The sequence below is a fragment of the Eublepharis macularius genome, chromosome 2, assembly GCF_028583425.1.
Source record: "Eublepharis macularius isolate TG4126 chromosome 2, MPM_Emac_v1.0, whole genome shotgun sequence".
In the NCBI taxonomy this organism is placed as follows: domain Eukaryota; kingdom Metazoa; phylum Chordata; class Lepidosauria; order Squamata; family Eublepharidae; genus Eublepharis; species Eublepharis macularius.
In genome coordinates, this window is record NC_072791.1 from 216,425,781 (window position 1) to 216,446,650 (window position 20,870).

A 20,870-nucleotide genomic window follows, 5' to 3' on the forward strand; every position below is an offset into this window, starting at 1 on the left:
GCTTCCATGTGCGTGTGGAGGCAGGCTTTGTCTGTCCCTGCTTTCTGCCTAGTGTGCTTTCACTGATTTCAGAGAGCCTGCATGCCTGGATCTTTTATATCTATGAAACCATGCTAAGCGGAAAGCAGGGACAAAGCCAGTCCCGCCTCCATGTACACACACACACACACACACACACACACGGGATCCCTTTTCCCTTCCCCAAATCATTTTGCGGTCACACATTAAACTCAAGTAGAGCTGGGATTTCCCCCAATCACACATGAGTTTAGAGCATGAGTTTAGAGCATGTTCTGATAATATAAAACTAGAAAGTACCCTGAGTAAACATGGTGATGAAACGACTTTAGCGCAAACATATCCTGAGATTATAGCGTTTATGATCCCAACGAAGACAAGAACACTGAATATTGTATAATAGATAGAAAACTGATAACTTATTCTTAACTCAATGAACAGGATGGGACCATCCAAAGGAAAGCAGACCTCCAGTGAAAAGAAGCCCAGGGAAGCTATTTCTTTTCTCTCTTAGAGACTTAGATGACTACAGTACAAAGTGTATGCTCAGATGTGTGTCAGATCTGTGAACTAAAAGGGACTTGGGACTTGTGTGTGTGTGTGTTGGAGCACAGGCTCTTTCCCCATGGCAAATGGTTTTTGGAATGGAGAGAAGTGTTTCAAAAAGGACTTTGCGATACGCTGCTAGTATGCCCAGTTCTTAAAAGGTCAGTAATCCTAACTGCCATCCTAAACAGAAGAGCAAGACTCGAGTCCAGTAGTGGCTTAAAGACCAACTAGATTTCCAGGGTATATTCAGAGTCAAGCTCCCTTTGTCAGATTTAAGGAAATGTTGTTGGTCTTTAAGGTACTACTGGACTAGAATCTTGCTCTTCTACTGCAGACCAACACAGCTACTCACCTGAAACTATCCTAAACAGAGTTACACCTTTCTAAGCTCATTTACTTCTACATACGATTGCACTGGAAGTCTCTTATGCATTTGTAAACAAGTGTTATAATAATAATAACGTTCAATTTATATACCGCCCTTCAGGATGATTTAACACCCACTCAGAGAGGTTTACAAAGTATGTTGTTGTTATCCCCACAACAACAAACACCCTGTGAGGTGGGTGGGGCTGAGAGAGCTCCTAGAAGCTGTGACTCACCCAAGGTCACCCAGCTGGCTTCAAGTGAAAGAGTGGGGAATCAAACCCAGGTCTCCAGATTAGAGTCCCACACTCTTAACCACTACACCAAACTGGCTCTCCAGTTATGAAAAGCGCATAGGAGAATTCCTGTGGGGTTGGGTTTTGGAAGAACAAATTATATACCATAAACACAGGCAAGACTTCTTAATTTGTATCATAATACGAACCTGTTTATTTGTTGATATTATCTCAGCAGAAGATTCTGTGGTATTGGCAACAACTTGGCTAGAAAATTTAGCCCCTGAAGTTCTAGTATCAGGAATCTTGGCACGACTAGCAGATTTTCGGACAGATGTGCTTTGAATGCTGGTTGCTGTGTGCAAAGTAGCTGGCTGTAATAGTGCGCTGGCTGGTGTTCTTGAGGAATAATTGTTCTTTGGGTGAGAAACTACAAGGGGGGAAAGTTCAGTTAACACCACATCATAATATATACTGGCATTAGTTTCAGTTAAGGGAGTTCATTATATTTGCTGGGGAAACCAGTCCTGTGATTCAGATTTCTGGAGCCAACTGAATGCTTCGTCTTGCTGGAGCTACGCTGGGCTTGCTGCCCACATGACTCCTGAATCAGTTTGGCAAGAAGCTATCATAGAAGGTATTCTTAAATGCTCATCACATTGCAACATCGTAGTGCCTTGCAAAAACGATGAGCCTTTAATTCTTTCAGATAAAACCTCCTTGGGAGACACAATTGAGAGCCATTTTGTGTGTTTGCTTTTTTTTGCTCTAGAGGTTCAGTTCTGTTAACAGAAAAGCAGAAGACCCCCCCCCCAAAAAGCAAAATTTCTGCAACTCACACAGTCATGGCAAAATATGCATCCATGTCACTCTTTTTAATGTTTGTTCTCCCTTGTTGGAATCCAAGCCATAACACTGTTCTGTAAGGGGCAGGTTTTGACCATTCTGAGTGGATAAACATTGGGGAGGGGCTATGGCTCAGTGGCAGAGCATCTGCCTTATATGTAGAAGGGCCCAGCTTCAAACCCCGGCATCACCGATTAAAAGGGTCAGGGAGGAGGTGATGCGGAATGACCTCTACCTCTAACCCTGGGGAGCTGCTGCCAATCAAAGGAGACAATGCCCACCTCGAAGGACCAGCTGCCTGACTCAGTATAAGGCAAGTTCCTATGGCCCCCTTCCTAACCAACCAGCAATATTTAGCTATAGCTAATTTCCCCTGAAATTAATGCTACAGAGCAGAGTCCCAATTTTAAGTCTACTTCATTGCCTTCAGGAGCAACAGGCAGCTGTGGGTCTCTTTGGATTTTAATTTTGCTGCTGCTGCCTGAGTTCGTTTCCACAAGCATACAGGGCCTTATTTAAAGTTATAGGTTTGCTACTACTTACCCTTTCTTTTCAGCCATATAATGGCTAATAGAGGTCATTCACTCGTGGGTAAAATCTATAATTGGGTTTTCATGTTCCCTTAGTAACTGTGTTTTAGCAGCAAGATGCCGAGGACCAAAGTACACGTGACGGCATCCACTGCTATGACCTGTGGATGCCAATAGCATTTTAAAAGGACTTAAAACAGCTGCAATTTGGCCCACAGCACTGCAGATGGAGGCACTCTTGTCCCCTCCCCGCCTTTTCAAGTGCTGAAATCCTGCTCAAATGTCCTTGTCCACAAGTCTAACCCATCAGGTCTAGTTTGGCCTTGAGAATAGAGGACGGAGGTTCACATCTTCTACCTGTTTTAGGCGGTAAGGCCCTTTGAACTCCCTAAAAGGAGGGCCAGACTGCACTGCACCTTCAAGGGGATCCTGGCCCCTGTTTACACACACACACACACACCCCACACACATACAACACACCAGCTGCCTGGAGGAAAAGGTAGACTAGCACAGGCTGTGTCAGAGGAGGTGAAGATTGACAAGGTTATGCTTACTTTCTCCACACTGTTGAATCTGAGTTTTCAGCTGCACAATGTCACAGGAGAAGCGGGCTGATCTACCCAGCTCTTCATCATATTTCCGTTCACTTACAAAGTGCTGCAGAGGGGACATTTTTAATTCATAAGTTATCAACATTCCCGTATGGTGAAGAGAAAGATGCCCTTTAAAAATAATCCTAAAGCCTCATCTCTTGAGCCACAGGTATTTGAGGGAGGTGCGTGCTTCATTGCTGAGGCTTCCCGGCACACTGAATCCTTTCTGCAATACTCCCGCTCGTTTAACACAATAGCTCGATCCCCCGTACACCAATAATGAGAAGTGAGTCTATCACATTTCAAGAATATTAACAGGCATGTGTGATTGGAGCAGAAATGGCAGAGCACAGACCCTCAAAAAAAGGGTGGGAAAGATTAGTACCCTAAAGGTTTGCAAAACTTGGGAGGGGGAACCCTTGCTTGTTCACCATTGATTCACCAGCAGTATACAAAAGGGGTCCGTGGTTCATGCACAACCACATTTGCTATGTGTCTCAAACATAGGCAGGAGATAGAAAATTAGTAGTACCAGGAGATCTAGGCCATGGCCCTACCCAGCGTGTAAGGTCAATGCAACAAATATGGTTTGTGTACATTATTTCAGATATAAAACAGAAACCGTTTGTATAGAATGGGATAGTATGTGTATGTTATCATTTGGCCCCAAGCTCAGAGAAATGATGGGCTTGGGCAAATTAACACAGTGGATCTGCAACCCTTTGATTTCGTGGCATTAAGCCAAAAAACAAAGCTGAGATTCTTAGAAAGTCAAGTTTATACTTTATGTTGCAAATCTGGTGCTGATTTCAAGTGCTGAACTTTTAAATATTTGGCACTTACCTTGCTGCCAAGAGGCATAACCTACTAAAAATAGAAATGCCTGAGAAGCCAACCTTAATTTCCGCCCTGAGTTCAGCCAGCTGTGTCTCTGCCATCTGACTAGCCAAATCTGTTAGCCTCTTCAATTCTTCAGCTTTTTTTTGACGAGCAGTTAAGATTTCCACTGCCAAACACAGAGATAAATACACATTTTTGCATTAATATTTGGATATGTCTGTTTTCAATTAACATGCAGAAGAACCACCCACTGTGATAAACAACTGTTGTCCTGGAAGTCAAACACATCAATTGATTACTTTCTTCCGTTCTGTTTCTATTTGCCAAACCACTCTCTTTATAAATAACCATGTGCAAGGCTTTTGACCTTGCATGTCTTTAAAATTTGCATGGAAATACTGTTGATGAAGAAAGGCAAACAGAACTTCTTAGCTTTGTGGTAAGGTTTAGACAAATTCTCTTAATTCTTCTTGACCCTGTGTGACACTTTACCCAGGACTGGCTCCAGCTCCGCCTCTCCTGAGAGACAGCCAGTGGGAGTGGGTGGAATGCTGGGCCAATGAGAGTTAGAGTCAGTTGGAGAGAGGGGGAAAGGCTTTGGGAGCTGCTGACAGAAGGCAGCAGAGAGAGAGGTGGCAGTTAATCTGTTCTGTTACATCGAGACATTCTCTATTTAACCCCAGTATGTTTTTGAGTTTAAAAACCATTCACTCCTATGTTCCATCTTGAAAATAAAGTTAATTTTTGTTTTGTTGAACCCTGGCTGGTTTAGATTTCTTGGCTGAGGGAAACGATGACACACAGAGACCTCAAACGCTCTGGTCACATTACATGAGCAAGTTTAATGTAAATGGTGGCAGCATCTACAAGGGAAAGGAGGAGCCTCTGGGAGAGGAAGGAGGGGAAACTATGAGGATTTGGGTCAGGGCTCTCTGCCTGCTAAACTGGAGGCTGGACAGGTGGTGCATAGTAACCAGCCCTTAACCTGCTCGGGAAGTTTGAACCTGTGAAGGGAGGTTTAGAGTGGGTAAAAGGTTGGGGTGTGCCATGCCCAGTTTCTCCCTGAAATCTAACAGTCTTTTTCTTCTTTTCAAGAATTTGTAGTCAGTTTCTAATTAATTCCTTTCTGATCAAAGAGAATTTTGAAGAGAGGGGGGATAAGGAGGGAAGTTTAGCAAAATTCCAGATTTTCACTCTCTGTCATATATGCCTCCTGCATATCTGTTATGAATGCATGTTATATCTGACTCTGGTCTCTGAGAATAGGAGAAGTTCCTTATTGCTGTAATGCCAGTAGGTTATCTTGCAAGTGTTTACTTTATCTTTCTCGCTCCACTGAGCCAGTGTCCTTGAATGCCAGCTGAAACTGGCTCAGGATGTAGCCTTCTTGAGAACTTGGATTTTGTTTTTGAAAGGTTTCTGTTGAACTACAGCGACCTTTAAGTCTTTGATGGAATCTACCAGGACCAAAATCCAACGGGAGGCTGCTGAACTGGAATTCATATGCAAATTTGACTCTGTCAAGCTGGGACTGAATAGGGACTATGAATGGTTATCACATTATCACAGGTAACAGATTTCCTTTACAGAGGTGGGGTCTGGGGGAGCTCAGTGGCACCTGGCGTGGGCTTTCGGGAACCACAGATCTCTTTGTCAGATGCATCTGGCAGGGAGAGCTGTGGTTATCGAAGGCTCATACTGCATTGGAATTGGATGGTCTAGCTGTTTGGCTGCTACAAACTAACAGGGCAAACTCCTTTGAAGCCAACTGATACACACACTAAAAGGAGATGTTTACATATACTAGCAAAGGAATGTTTTGATTGCACCCTCCCCCTTCCCCCCCCTAATTGCCTCTTCTCTCTCCTCCCCTTCTCTCCCTCCTCTTCTGTATTTGACCAGTCTCTATATTATGCATCTGACTAAGAGAACTTGATTCTCGAAAGCTTATGCTACAATAAAATTGGTTAGTCTTAAAAGGTGCTACTGGACTCTTTTTGATTTTGCTAATAAAGTTACTTCAACTGGAACACCTGTGTGTTAACTGTGGAGAACTTGGGGGGATCTAATTGCCAGGGTTTGACATTCTGTTAGATGCTCAGGTAATGTTTCCCCTAGCCTTCCTGATTTCTTGCTAGACACCATCCTGGAATGTATAACATAAAACAACTGCAACAGGTGAAGTTACAAAGGGTTGCCTTAATTTCTGTTTGAAGACAAATGAAAGAGAAATCTTCTAAAGAGGAATCAATGGCTATATCTTTTTAAAAAGTGGATTTTGGAAAAAGAAATTCCCTACCCCCTAATAACCCTACTGTGCAGATAGTTTCAGATGGGTAGCCATGTTGGTCTGCAGTAGAAGAACAGGATTCAGGTCCAGTAAAGAACAACTAGAGTTCCAGGATATGCGCTTTCAAGAGTCAAAGCTTCCTTCTACAGATACATTTAGAAGGGGAAGTCTGTTGAGTTTTATCCAGCCGGAAGGTGAGAGGAGTATTTAAAATAAGGGCATAAGGTATAACAATACTGGAATTAGCTTGATAGAATTGGGGTGTGAAAAGCAGAAAATTAGCATCTGTAGTGAGAGATTAATCCAATGTCTTTATTAAGTCCTGAGGGGGTCCATTATTCCAAATTTGCAAATAAACTCAATTTCAACGCTCTCATGTTTCTCTCCTTGAGAACTGCTACTCTTAGATGCGCGATGGAATGTCCTGGCAGATTAAAATGTTCTCTCACTGGGTTTTTTTTGCTGTGATTTTTAGATTTATTTTCATTAATTCTTTTGCGAAGGGACTGACTTGTTTTTCCAATACAGAGAGGTGAAGGGCATTGCTGACACTTGGTGGCATATTTAATGTTGGAACAAGAGAATGAGCATGAGATGGCATTGTTAGGTCCAGTGATTGTTTTTAGAGTGAATATAGGAACAGAGCTGGCATCTTGGTTTCTTGCTGGCTCTGGTCCCAGAGTTCGCGTCCATCTTGGTAAGTGCATCATTGTGAGCGAGGTGTTGCTTAAGGGCTGTCTGCAGGTAAAAAAAGGTTTGTCTCCCAATGCCTGTGAGAGAGCAGTATCATTGTACAGCATAGGGTTGCAGGTCATTAACGATGCTCTGAAATGGTTTGAGCCGGGGACTCTCTGTGACTACCAGTGGGGTTCTGTTGTTGTTTTGTTTGGGCTTCTCTTGTAGCCGGTCACTCTTTGGTATCATTCTGGCTTTGCTGATCTGTTTTCTTACTCCATCCAGTGGGTACTATAATTCCAGAGATCTCTGATGTATATCCTGTAGGTGAGCTCTATCAGAGGGATTGGAGCAGTTGTGGCGAAGAGCTTGGCTGTATACAACCGATGGCTTGGTGTGTTTAGGATGGTGACTGGAGGTGTGTAAATATGTTTGGCGATCAGTAGGTTTTTGGTATAAAGTGGTTTTTATGCTTCCATCTGTGTAGGAATACAGAACTGAAGAAGGGTGACACACACCCCCTACTGGTAGAGAAAGGAAGTTACAAATCGGCCGGCCTCCAAACCTTGCAAGGGTGCCCTCCTAACTTCCAAGGGAAGGGGAAGCGCACTCACAGCGAGTCCAGTGTTCATTTCTACAAAGAAAGGTGCCGAGTGCTGGAGCCCCGGCCCTCAGAACCCATCTTCACACTGCCCCTCCCAATTCCTCTGCCCTGCCTTTGGCTTCTGAATTAAACATCAGAAATATTACCCGCACATTTAAATTTATCTTCACAGTTCTGAAGGCTAAACGTTGCTTTAAGAATGCTGAACATCTTAATCCCGAGTTCCCCAGCCAGTAACAATTTCCACAGTTGACTGTGTGACTGGCGAATGCTCGCAGTCCAAATCAGTACCAGTACCAGTTATCTGATGCAAACAGGTCAGCAATTCAGATAAATGGCAGTCACTTCTTATTTTATTTTATTTTATTTATTATTTGCTTTGATTTATAACTTGCTCTCCCTGCAAGCGGGCTCAGAGCAGATAAACAACATAAAAACAGTGTTTCTTACCACTAACTGTTGTTCGTCGAGTATCTTCTGTGCAGACACACATTGGGACTGCGCGTGCGCAGGCTGGCCACGGAAAGATTTGACTAGCTATAGAACGCTGAAAAGGGGGATGCTCGCCCGTTCCGCGCGTGCGCGGTTCCGTTCCCGCCAAAACCGGCATACTTAAAGCGAGCGTCCCCCGCATTCCCTCAGTTCCCCTGAGCCGCCGGAGGCCAAGTAGTATCAAACAGCACTCACAGCGGGGCAGGAGGGAGGAAATGTGTGTCTGCACAGAAGATACTCGACGAACAATAGTTACTGGTAAGGAACACTGTTTTTCGTCGTCGTCCTTCTGTGCAGCCCCACATTGGGAGTATAGCGAGCTACTCACCAATGGGGGCGGGTGTGAGTGTCACTGGAACAACGAGTGCAGGACAGCAGTCCCAACAGCCGAGTCACGTCTTGCATTTACGTCCACAGAGTAGTGCTTGATGAACGTCGACGGAGACAACCAGGTGGCAGCTTGACAGACGTCTCGAAGTGGAACCCCTCGTAGGAATGCCGCAGAAGCAGCTTGTGCCCGGGTAGAGTGGGCAATCACGGACAGAGGACACTGCACACCAGCTTTAGCATAACAAAGTTTAACGGCAGACACCAACCAACGGGAAATGGACTGTGGGGAAGCAGGAAGACCCCTCCGGGGTCCAGAATAGCAAATGAACAATGCAGGGGACTTTCTACAAGCTGCTGTTGCATGCAAATAAAACAATAAAGCACGTCTTAAATCGAGAGTGTGCAAGGCTCTTTCCCCTGGGGAAGAGGGGTTAGGAAAAAAGGTGGGGAGGATAACCTTCTGTTGAAGATGAAATTTGGTTACCACCTTCGGGAGGAATTCCAGACTAGGGTGCAGGACAACCTTATCTGGGAAAAACTGAAGAAAGGGGGGATCAGCCCGAAAGGCAGAGATCTCCCCAACCCTTCTGGAGGAGGTAATAGCCACCAGAAACACTACTTTTAATGTCACCAATGCCAGCGGACAGGTAGCCAGTGGTTCAAAGGGTGGAAGCATTAATTGGGCCAGAACCAAAGGCAAACTCCATTGTGGAACCGGGGGTGCTCTGGGAGGGAAGGTTTTGAAAAGCCCTTTAAGAAACTGCTTGGACAGGTGATGGCTGAACACAGTTCTCCCATCAATCCGCTCATGAAAGGCGGAGATTGCAGCCAGGTGGACTTTAATACTGGTCACAGCCAGACCATTCGAGTGCAACCCCACAGGGTAATCAAAAATTAAAGGCAGAGGGCATACCCAAGGGGAAACCCCTTTGGGAGCCAACCAACGGGAAAAACGGGACCACTTGTGTTGGTAAGACAGCCTAGTGGAGAGCTTCCGTGAGTTCAAAAGGATCCGCAAGACCTCAGCAGAGAAGGTCATGCTGGGGCCAGCAGGAGCCAGGCTGTCAACTTCAGTACCCCTACATTGTGGTGCCACACACCGTCCCGTAGCAAGAGGTCCGGGGCGGGTGGAAAGGGCAGGCAACATCCCTTCGAAAGGGAGAGCAGGAGGGGGAACCATTCCTGGCGAGGCCAATATGGAGCCACCAGGATGCAGTGGGTGCGATAAGCTCGAATCCTGCAAAGAACCTTGTGAAGGAGCGGGGTTGGAGGGAAGGCATAGAAGAAGCCTGGGGACCAGGGTATCTGGAAGGCATCTCCTAGGGATCGAGGATCCACCCCAGCCCTGGTGCAAAACAGAGGGGCCCGTTTGTTGTAGGCCGTAGCAAAAAGGTCGACCTCCGGAAACCCCCACTGGTGGAAAACTGGAAGGAGGTATTTGGGCTGAAGGGACCATTCGTGCTGCGGGAGAAACACCCTGCTGAGGGTGTCTGCGGACACGTTCAGCTTCCCCGCGATGTGAATCGCCCTGGGGTAGACATTGTTGTGGGACGCCCAAGACCATAGCCTTGCGGCTTCCTTGCAGAGCCTGAGTGAAACCGTTCCCCCTTGCTTGTTCACGTAGTAGCAGGCCGTCGTGTTGTCGGACAGGACCTGGACCCGCTTGTTCCGGAGCAAATCTGTGAAGGAAGCAAGGGAGTACCGGATTGCACGTAGTTCTAACACATTGATGTGCATGGAAGCCTCAGAGGGCGACCAGACATCTTGCACAGTTAAAGAACCACAGCGGCCACCCCAGCCGAGGTTGGAGGCATCAGTGGAGACAGTAACGTCAGCCACAAAAGTACCAAAGGGAGAACCCCTGGATAAATTCTCAGGGAGAGACCACCAAACCAGAGAGCGCAGCATACCTCTTGGGATGGAGAACTTCCGATGAGAGGACATCAGAAGTGGGTTAAAGTGTTTAAGAAACCAGGTTTGCAGGGGCCACATATGGAGGCGTGCCAGAAGCACTACACTCGTAGTGGAGGCCATGAGCCCAAGGAGCGTCTGAATAAGTAAGGCCGTCTGGTAGCGGTGAGACAGAAAATAACGCACCATAGAAACCAGACGGTTTAAACGATCCAGAGGTAGGAATGCCCTCCCTAAAGAGGAGTCCAGAACTACCCCAATAAACCGTATCGTTGGCGTAGGCAAAAATATGGACTTCTCAAAATTAATGAGAAGGCCCAGGCTATTGAGTAGAGAAGTGACAAGGGAGAGCTGATCCCTAAGTCCAGAGGCAGAGGGCCCAACCAGGAGCCAATCATCTAAGTAGGGGTAGATGACACACCCTTCAGAGCGTAAAAAGCCCACCACCGCTGCCATACATTTGGTAAATACTCGGGGGGCGGAAGCCAACCCAAAAGGCAAAACAGTGTATTCATAGGCCACTGACCCACAGAAGAACCTGAGGTATTTCCTATGATCCTCATGTATAGAGATGTGAAAGTAGGCGTCTTTCAGGTCAATAATGGCCATCCAGACTCCAATGTCCAAGAGCTCTATAACCTTGGACAAGGTGAGCATTCGGAATTTCTGGGTCACTAGGTAGGAGTTGAGACCCCGGAGGTCTAGGATAGGGCGAGAACCACCATCCTTTTTATCCACTAGGAAATACCTAGAATAAAACCCAAAGGGAGAGGTGGAAAGATCAACCACACGCACAGCACCCTTTAGAAGCAACTCCTGAACATTATTATTCAACAGAGAACCAGAAACTGGGGCATAACGAGCGGGCAAAGAGAGAGGGGGGGTGCAGAAGAACAACAATTTGTAGCCATGCTCTACAATAGACAACACCCAGGAGTCAGTAGTGATAGTCCGCCAAACGGGCAGGAACGGTCGGAGCCTCTCCCCAAACAAGGGGGTCTGGCCAACATCCTGGGAGGCAGGCAAGGCAATGTCCAGGTCCAGTCAGAAGAGCTGTTTTGGACCCGACGCAGGACCCTTCGGGGAGTGTTGAGGTCCCTGTTTCCCTCGGTTCCGAGAAGACCTTTTAGCAGCACTCTTCTGCGAACCGGAGAAGGAGCGGCGGCCGTAGTAAGTTGAAGAATAGCGGCCTTGGCGCTGATGGTAAGGCTGGGAAGACTGGTAGGGTGCTTGAAAGGACTGGAACCGAGGAGCACGATACCTCGAAGCCGACTGGTCAGCAATCACGCCGAGGGACTTAGCCGTCTGGTGATTCTTTTTCATGAGGGAAAGGGCCTCGTCGGTCTTCTCCGAGAATAAGAGACTTCCCTCGAAGGGGAAATCCTTAACCTTCGTCCGCTTGTCCAGAGGCAGGGCTGTGGAGCGGAGCCAAGCATGCCTTCGGAGGACCACAGTGGAAGCCATGGAGCGAGCTGAACAGTCAGCCACATCTTTTCCGGCTGTCATTTGCTGTTTCGCGAGCTTAACAGCCTCAGCTTGTAGAGCCTTGACCAAGGGTCGACTGGCAGCGGGCAAGTCAGCGATGTAGGAGGATAGTCGGTTCCATAGGAAGAGATTGTACGATCCCATTATCGCTTGAAAGTTGGCAATACGGAAAGCAAGGGATGCTGAGGAGTAGACCTTGCGTCCCAGGGCATCCAGTTCCCGGCCTTCTCGATCTACCGGAGCGGATTGGGAATTCCGACGGAATCGAGCGTTGACCTCATCGGCGATTAGGGAAGAAGGCTTCGGGTGGGCGAAAAGAAAAGGGCAATCCTCCTGCTTTAGCCGATAACATTTTTCCAGGTTCCGGGCAGTCGCCGGAACCGAGGCCGGTGCCTGCCACAAGTTGTGCGCGGCATCAACGAGATCCTCCACCGGAGGGAAAGCTACAGAGGCCGAAGAACCAGAGGACAGCGCCTGGAGGACCTTACTCTTGTGCTTCGTGGCAGAAGAAGTGACATCCAGCTCCAAAGCTTCCGCCATTCGGATCATCTGCTCAGGAAGCATACGATGATCTTCGGTGGGAGAGGACGCTCTGGACTCACCGACGGCGTCGTCAGGGGACGGATCCCACGCAAGGTCGGAGGAAGCTTCCGACGGGGAAGCCAGGCCCTCCTCATCCTCAGAACCGGAGAACTCCGGCACCTGCGCAGAGGCAGATGGCATCGGTTCCGTGCGGGAGACCGGAGGCAGCGTTGGAGGGGCGACCGCGTGTCCCGGGTGTCTCACGGACGTCTCTGGTACGGCAGCAGGGAAAGCAGGTACCGGTGGAACCAGGCCAGCACGTTGGACAAGCGCTGCCGAAGACTGGAGCCAGGACACGAAGGATGACCAGGTCGCCACATCACCTATGCCTGGGAAATTCTGCACCGGAGGCAGCCACGGGGTCGGAACCGAACGGGGGTCCGGGACCTGCTGCTGGGGCCAGAAGGAGGACGGAACGGACGGGTCAGCAGAGGCAGGAGCGGATGGCAAGCCATGCTCGAAGGCCATGATCGGATCCGGGAGGTTCGGAACCAAGATGTAATATCCTCCATCTGCGGCGGAGGCGTGTGCGGCGGCGACGGCATGTGCAAGGCATCAGCCGGAGGAACCGAAAGAGTTGCTGGCACAGGAGAAGGGCCTTGAGTGGCGGGAGCGGAGACGTCTCATTTGTGATGTTTGGAACGAGACTTTGACTTTTTTGCCGGGGGCGCCGAAGCAGCCCGTTCCACAGCGGAGCGCTCTGCCGAGCGCTTCTTCGGGCGCGCAGCGCCCTCGGTCACAGGAGAGGCAGTCGGCACCGCAGCCGGTTCCGAGGGGGTCGGATCCGAGGAACCACGAACCGGGTCAGACGACGGCCCGGGAGCGGGAGAAGCGGCCGAGCGAGGCGCATCAAGCTTACCCGCCTGGTCTTGGGGAAGGAGGTTAGACCCCCAGAGGAAGGCCTTCAGCCGAGCGGAGCAGTCGTGGCGAGCCTTCGGCGTAAAAGACTGGCAAATAGCACAGCGTTGAACAATGTGTCCTTCCCCGAGACAGAGAAGGCACAAATCGTGCCCATCCGAGTAGGTCATTTTTGTGGAGCATTTTTGGCACTTTTTGAAGAGGGCCATAACGACGAGTGGAAGGAGAAACACGCTAGAAGAACCGATTCCGACGGCGGCGAAAAAGGAACTGAGGGAATGCGGGGGACGCTCGCTTTAAGTATGCCGGTTTTGGCGGGAACGGAACCGCGCACGCGTGGAACGGGCGAGCGTCCCCCTTTTCAGCGTTCTATAGCTAGTCAAATCTTTCCGCGGCCGGCCTGCGCACGCACAGTCCCAATGTGGGGCTGCACAGAAGGATGACGACGAATAAATACATATGATAAAAACATACAATAAAAGCACCAATAGCAATCATATAAATAATGTGCTAAAGCATCCTAGAGCAGCACAGCACACATTGCTTCTAAATGAGTCAATTGGTTTTACTTCTGCAGATGCAGCAGTCAGCAACCCCTTCCCAATGATTTCAAAGCACTCAAAAACTCCTCCTGTTTTTTACTTACTGGCTTCTTCTTTAACTTTATCGACTTCTGCCATTAAAGCCACTTCTCTGTCGATGATACTGAAAAATAAATATGTATACATTAGTGAGCTCATCAGGACCACTGAAGCTTACATAATTATACTCTAGGGCCGTTTTCACACGACCATGTGCCCAGAAGATCACGTGAAATTCACAGCATAAAAGCATCTCCCTAGCGTGATTTCGCAGCACGATCCCATTTAATGGCCCTTTTTCTGATGTCAGGCCATTAAAGGGGATCATGCCAGGAGATCGTGCTAGGAAGACGCTTCATGCCATGAGTTTGCGCGATCTCTCGGGGCACGTGTGAAAACGACCTACGTGCAATTTGGTGAGGCACTAATCTGTCTAGAAGAGATCTAAAAACAACCCAGCTTTTGTGATAAGCAAATTCTTTGGTACTGATTATCTAAATTTAATCCCATTTTAGAATTGGTTTGCAGACTCCCACAGATTTAGGTGCCTGCAATGGTTGAATTACTCAATATTCAGTGTGTTGATAAAATGCCCCCCAAAACATATGCAGTGTCATAATGTGTTTTAACTCTGTATATTTGTTAGAGAGTATAATCATGATCAGTTGAAAATAAGCAGTTACCATCCAATGTCCTACTTCTTATTTTTAAAAAAGCTCTGTATGTTCTGTGGAAGAGTTCCACCCCTTGTTTTGTGCCTATTGGGTCCCCCTTCTTGGTGTGCTGATAGGCACTTCTGGAATCTTAAGAAGAGGGAATGAGCACCTCCACAAAACGGTGAGCACATACGCTGGGGTCAATCACAAAACGTTGGAAGCTTACAACGTGGAAGCCGCCGTTTCCGAATGGGTGCTCCCTACAGACGCAAAAGTGATGCCCTCCAAATTCTTCTAAAGCACCTCCTCCTACAATGAGGTGGAGGAAAGCCAGGACTGGCAATTTGCTTGGGGGAAGAAGCAAATGGGTGCTAGGCAACCCACCTGTGGCCACCACAGTGGGGATCAATGTGTCAGAAAAGCAGCAAGGATGGTGGAGCTGTCTAAAGGGGGCTCTAAATAAAGGCTCTAGGTGAAGCCATGTGGCAAGTGGCAGGTGTCTGGACAGGTGATGAATATTCATTATTCACCAGAGTAATCTTTTGCTGCTGCTTGAGATGCCCAGCAAATCCTATGCAAGTAGAGAGGCTTTTTAGTCACAGCTTATTATGGTTTGTCATGACCACAGTGCATTGTTAAGCTGCCAAATGATTGCATTCACATGTGCTAAAAACCCACAAAAGGGCCAGTCGCCCTGGGGAATTTGGTTTACCTAATGCAAGAGAGGTTAGCACCTTGAACCCAAGTCACACACAAAAATGGTACTTCATCAGGTGCGGTAACAGTAAGTTGTAGTTATACACAACATGTGTCAAAACACATTTCAACAAGATGTCTTCCTTTTGGTCATCTTCCTGTTCTACAAGTAACAAAATATTTCCCTCACTTAATGGAACATCTCTCTTTTTTTTTGCCTCGGATTTGATGCAGCAATAGTTGTAGACGCAACTTACAACATTGTGCTGCAGCAACTTTTTCAGCAGATGGCGCTCTATCCATAGAGTCTGTAAATGATGCTACCCACAATGACGGTACAATATACAGAGCATCGGAAATAATTTTAGGGGACAGGAAGGGGAGTAGATTGTTTTCTTAGTTTGGCACATATGAAGAAAATAAGCCTTTAAAACAACAGCACAAGACTGGACTGCATACTTTATTAACAAGCATGCACACCATATTTGTGATTTAAATAGCCAAGAAATAGTACCAGTAAACGTACTAGATCCAGAGGGGTCTGCTGCCAGCCCCAGGAGTGCGCGGGCAGCAGGACAGGGGGCGTGCTTGCTGTGCGCCCCCTGTCCTGCAGGGCAGGTGAAAGGCAGCGCGGGTGTCTGGGAGGCCGCCCGTGCCATTCGTCTGCACTGCAGGACAAGGGGCGCGCGGTAAGCCGGTGGCCTCCCAGCCACTTGCGCTGCCGTCACCAGCTCCACGGCGCGCCGGGACAGCTGGCTTGCCACGGGGCGGCATGCGCCATCTTGCATGATGACGTCATGGAGGTGACGTCATCACGCAGCCCCGGGAGTGGCTGGTCTTGGTTGCCCTGGGCGCCGGCAACCATAGATCCGGCCCTGCATTTGGAGGATGGCAAGGAGCTGTTCCAGTTGGCAGCAGAGTACAGGACCCAAAGTAACGGGCTTAAATTACATGCAGAAAAGTACCGGCTGGGTATTAGAAAAAACTTTTTCACGGTCAGAGTAGTTCAAAGGTGGAATTAACTGCCTAGGGAGGTGGTGAGCTCCCCTTCACTGACAGTTTTCAAGAAGAGGCTGGATGAATATTGGTCAGGGATGCTTTAGGCTCATCCTGCATTGGACAGAGGGGTGGACTAGAAGGTCTGTATGGCCCCTTCCAACTCTGTGATTCTCTGAAACGGAAAGGACACAGATTTCCTTGGTTGCTTAATGCAAATGTATGCATGGCTGCAAATCTAGAACATTGATTAGCAGCTTTATCAAATGACTGATGAATAGAAGCATGCCTGCACGGAAAAATGGAGGAAGGCTTGCTGGCAATACTTGGAGAGCAGCTGTTAAGTTACATACTTTTGCAAAGATTCAAAATGCAGCCTTGTTCCACTATTATCTGTATCCTGTTTGCACAAAGCACATTCTTATTCAGGCTACAAAGGTAAAGCTTGCTGGAAAGAAAACTTAAACGTGGAGTATAAAGTAAACCAACCAGAAATAAACCCAGAGTAAACTATCACATGAGAGTAAGCCTTTAACAAGCATTTCTATGTATTGCTTAAATAGATACAGCCTGCAATTTTTCAAAGTACAGTTGTTACATATCACATTACTAGAAGTATCCAGTTACAGCCTAAAAGTGAGGTAGCGTTGCAAATTATTGCTTGTAACCAAGCCAGATCAGCTTTAGACTGATAAAAGCTGACAGGCCTTGTGCAAGAGTAATCAAGAGTACACAACTGCACAGACTACATTGTCAATATGCACAGTATGCCAAAGGAGATGTTTGTGCAAAAATGACACACTTGCGATTAACAGACAATTTACCCATTTAACCAATACGTTCCTCATCATAACAGTGCCGTACTAATCAGGTCTATTCAACGGGAATTACTTCCAGGAACTTTTTCTCAGAATTGTACTAATGAGTTGAATACAGCATAAATTGTCAAAACGCATCCAGTTTTTCATCTTCAGTGCCACTAGAACAATACTATTGTTATCAGACAATTTGTCTACCATCCTAACAGCAGTTAATGCTAGATTTTATTTTATTTCCCCCACCCCAACTTTCTCCTTCACGTGGCTCCAAAGTGGCTTACATCATTCTCCTCTTCTCCATGTTATGTTATAGTAACAACCAGGGGTCATTTCGTAGAAAAAGAGCTGGATGAACTCATTAGCACAACTTATTAGCATAACTCATTAGCATATGCCACACCCCTTGACATCACCAGAAATGTGTCATTAGCATAACTGATTTGCATATGCCACATCCCCTGACATCACCTATCCTGGCTGTTTTGGACCCAATCTTGGCCATTCAGGACCAAAATTGGGCCCAAAATGGCAAAAAGGGGCTGAAAATGGCCGAAAAGGGGCCCAAAATGGTCAGGACTGGGCCGCTGCTGAACAGGAGAGTGATCCACCACCTGTCAGAGGCCCGATCCGGACCATTTCAGCCCCAGTCCAGGACGAAACGGGCCCAAAATGGCCGAGAGTCAGGTGGGCAGGGCCACCTGACATGTGACCTCTTTGGGGAACTGCCGGAACTGCATTCTTGTGTGTTCCCCCTCGAAATGAGCCCTGCTCACAACAACCTTGTGAGGTAAGTTAGGCTGAGTGTTTGATTGGCCTAAGGCCACCTGGCAAGCTTCCATAGCAATGGAGATTTAAACTCGGGTCTTACAAATACTAGTTCAGCACTCTAACTAGTACACCATGCTGCCTCTCATGCCAGATGTTTGATGGGAGTCAGAGTACGTAAAATGAAAAGGAGGACAGTACTTCTGAGTACCTTTTTGAAAATTCCTACAGTTTGAACAAGTACAGGAGGTCTGGCATCCTTTCTATTTTGTTTCTCAAATTAACATTTTAACGGTTTGGAAACGATTAAAATTAATTCCCTCCCTCTTATCTATTTAGAGTTGCACAGCTCTTGGATAGCAAATAGGATTGCTAAAGGAAGATGGGGAGATGACAGAGAACTGAATGAATTCTTGGTGTCAGTTTTCATTATGGAAAACATGGGTCAACTACCCATGATGAAGCTGCCCATTTTCAGGGTGTTGGAAGGACTTAGGCAAATATGTAGACAAGACAGGAAGTACCAGGATGGAAGGAAAATTAAATAAGTCATCAGCTCCACATGGCATATACCCTATAGGTCTGTAGGACTGATCTTCTGCAAACAAACTCTCAACGTATCTACAGCGCTACATCAAAATAATAAAGTAACAACACTGGTGCTCTTTCTTACTCCTATACTTCTTACTTTCTGTCAGTTGCATTTTTGTAAACTGTCCAGGGGGTCTGGATAGAATAAGGGGTCCATTTGACAATTACACCTGCTGTCTTGGAACCTCTTGAGGTGGGGAATAAACTTCATGAGCCTGAATTCTTCTCATTCCTGCTGCAGTTTGATATACTATGTCCAATTCCCGCCCCCTCCCCTTCAGAGTTATCATGCCTTTGCAATACCAGATGTCAAAACTTATTTCAAGGTCTGGAGGAGTGGGATTCTGGTAGTATTCGTAGCTGTTGATCTTAATGTTGATGTACAGACCTTGGAAGGTGGGTCTCAGGACTATATACAGGTTCTATTAATCCAAGGCCAACATATTGGCTCTCTCCTTTGCATTAATGTCTACATTCCACATAAACTTTTACAACTCCAGAGCACTGAAAACTTTTGGGATCTCCTGTCCATAACCCTGTGTTTGGCTATGCCGATGCCACTGCACCCCCCACCAGCCCTGCAGCAGCAGGCACCATCTTCAGGCCCCACAGCACTACCTCTGGCAGTAGTGCTGTGAGTACCTCAGCTGCAGTGAGTACCTCAGCTGCAGGTGCCTCTACAGGGCCCCAGACCTCCTCCACCATTAGGCCAGCAGCAGTCGACATCTAGGCACAACTCTGGGGAACAACCTGCAGCCACCAAGCTGATTCACCCTTTTCCTGTAGTTGCCCAGACAGCTCAACCTCAGCCAGGTCCACAGGAGATTGCCAGCAGATTGAGCTGGGCAGGCACAGGCCCCAAGCTGTCAAGGGATCCACTGGAAGGGCTCCAGAAGCAGCAGGGGTGAACCAGGCAGAGATGAGACCAAATGCACTGCCCTAGGCTGGGATGGAGTTTACTCAGCCCTCCCATCAGATTGGCTGGGAGCAGGGCCAGTTAGGGGGGCTAGGTGGAGACTGAGAGAAGAGCCAGGGAGGTGGGGCAAGGAGAGGCCTTTAAAGCCAGGTTCCTGTGAAGTCTGGGGAGGAAGTGCAGGGAAATGCAGCGGGAGCATGCTGTCAATCCCAGGGCAGAAGAAGGATCAGGGTGGTGCAACCCCCTTTCCCTCCCATCTGAGGATGGAGCAGGGCTCATTTCGAAGGGGAACTCGCTGGAACACAGTTCCAGCAGTTCCCCAAAGAAGTCACATGTCAGGTGGTCCTGCCCACCTGACTCTTGGCCATTTTGGGCCCATTTTGTCCTGGACTGGGGCCGAAACGGCCCGGATCTGGGCTTTGGACGGGTGGTGGATCACTCTCCTGTTCAGCAGTGGCCCGATCCTGACCATTTTGGGCCCAATTTCAGTCCTGAATGGCCAGGATTGAGTCCAAAACAGCCAGGATAGGTAATGTCAGGGGACGTGGCATATGCAAATCAGTTATGCTAATGACACATTTCCAGTAATGTCGAGGGGCGTGGTATATGCTAATGAGTTATGCTAATGAGTTCCTCCATCTCTTTTTCCTACAAAATGACCCCTGGGATGGAGGATGCCTGCCTGGAGAGCTGGCAGGATGGCAGGCCGTCAGGTGGGGCCACCAGTGAGGGAGGAGCTTCACACTCTTGACACTCTCTAGCCCTTTGATTTCCCAATTCTCACCTCATGCTATGTGGAGACTTTAATGCCAGAATGGGTCCTGGCTTTCCTGATTTATTAGCTCAAATTAATAACCAGGCTGCCAAACAAAAACTGTTTCGTGGTCACAAGACACAGTTATGAAACTAGGCCTAAGATTATTAGAACATCTGTCACTCCCTCAGTTGCGTATTTTCCATGGCACAAGGTTTGATATCCCTGGCAGTATATTTACATTCTTATCCACCCGAGGAGTCAGCACAGTAGATTACAATAGCAGTATTGTCCTCACTCCTGCTCCAGACCCTTTTATTTTTGAAGTGGTGACAGAACCAAGTGCGATGATCACTGCCAATTAAGGCTTTTTGCTTCATCTTGCTTAGTTCTCAGTCTTAAATAAGGAGAATCAAATGGTCCACCCAGCCACACTCCAGCTTAGTTCAATCTCTGCTGAAGGATTGAACCATCCACGGCAAGCCTGTGCCTATTCAGTTCCGGTCTCTGCACCAAGAACTACTGCAGGACGGTTAGGAGGCCATCAAGTGCTTTGAAGGCATAACCCAGCTCCTCAAACTGCTCTCTAAACAGACCCCCTAAAAGCTCAACTCATCTTGGCAGAGGGTGGTTTGATCAGGAATGTGGGACTCCACAAAAGAGCTAATACACTATACTCAATAGATTCATCACCAGAAAAAAGGAACATCCATCAGTCATCTCATCTTCCTTCAGGTCCGCTTTTAAGAAGCTCCTTAGGCCAAAGAAGCTTGACTTTGCTAAACTGCAATGGCAGGAACTAGGTCTGGCCGCTGTCATGTCTGTGCTCACTTAACATCAGAGAATCACAAAAGCACAATTCCTGTCAAAAACACTTTATTTCTTGAACAGC

The 20,870-nt window shown here is 47.6% G+C and overlaps 1 protein-coding gene across 1 annotated transcript in view; it reads right to left on the reverse strand.

Moving 5' to 3' along the window:
- The window catches only part of SPATS2L (spermatogenesis associated serine rich 2 like), a 145,025-nt gene that overhangs the window by 2,874 nt on the left and 121,281 nt on the right, over positions 1–20,870 (reverse strand). Inside the window, exons 8-11 of the mRNA XM_054972731.1 lie at positions 13,852–13,910; positions 4,035–4,144; positions 3,100–3,202; positions 1,379–1,599 (exon numbers count right to left, since the gene is read on the reverse strand). Of these exons, the coding sequence (XP_054828706.1) occupies positions 1,379–1,599; positions 3,100–3,202; positions 4,035–4,144; positions 13,852–13,910 (493 nt within the window). The remainder of the gene's footprint in view (positions 1–1,378; positions 1,600–3,099; positions 3,203–4,034; positions 4,145–13,851; positions 13,911–20,870) is intronic.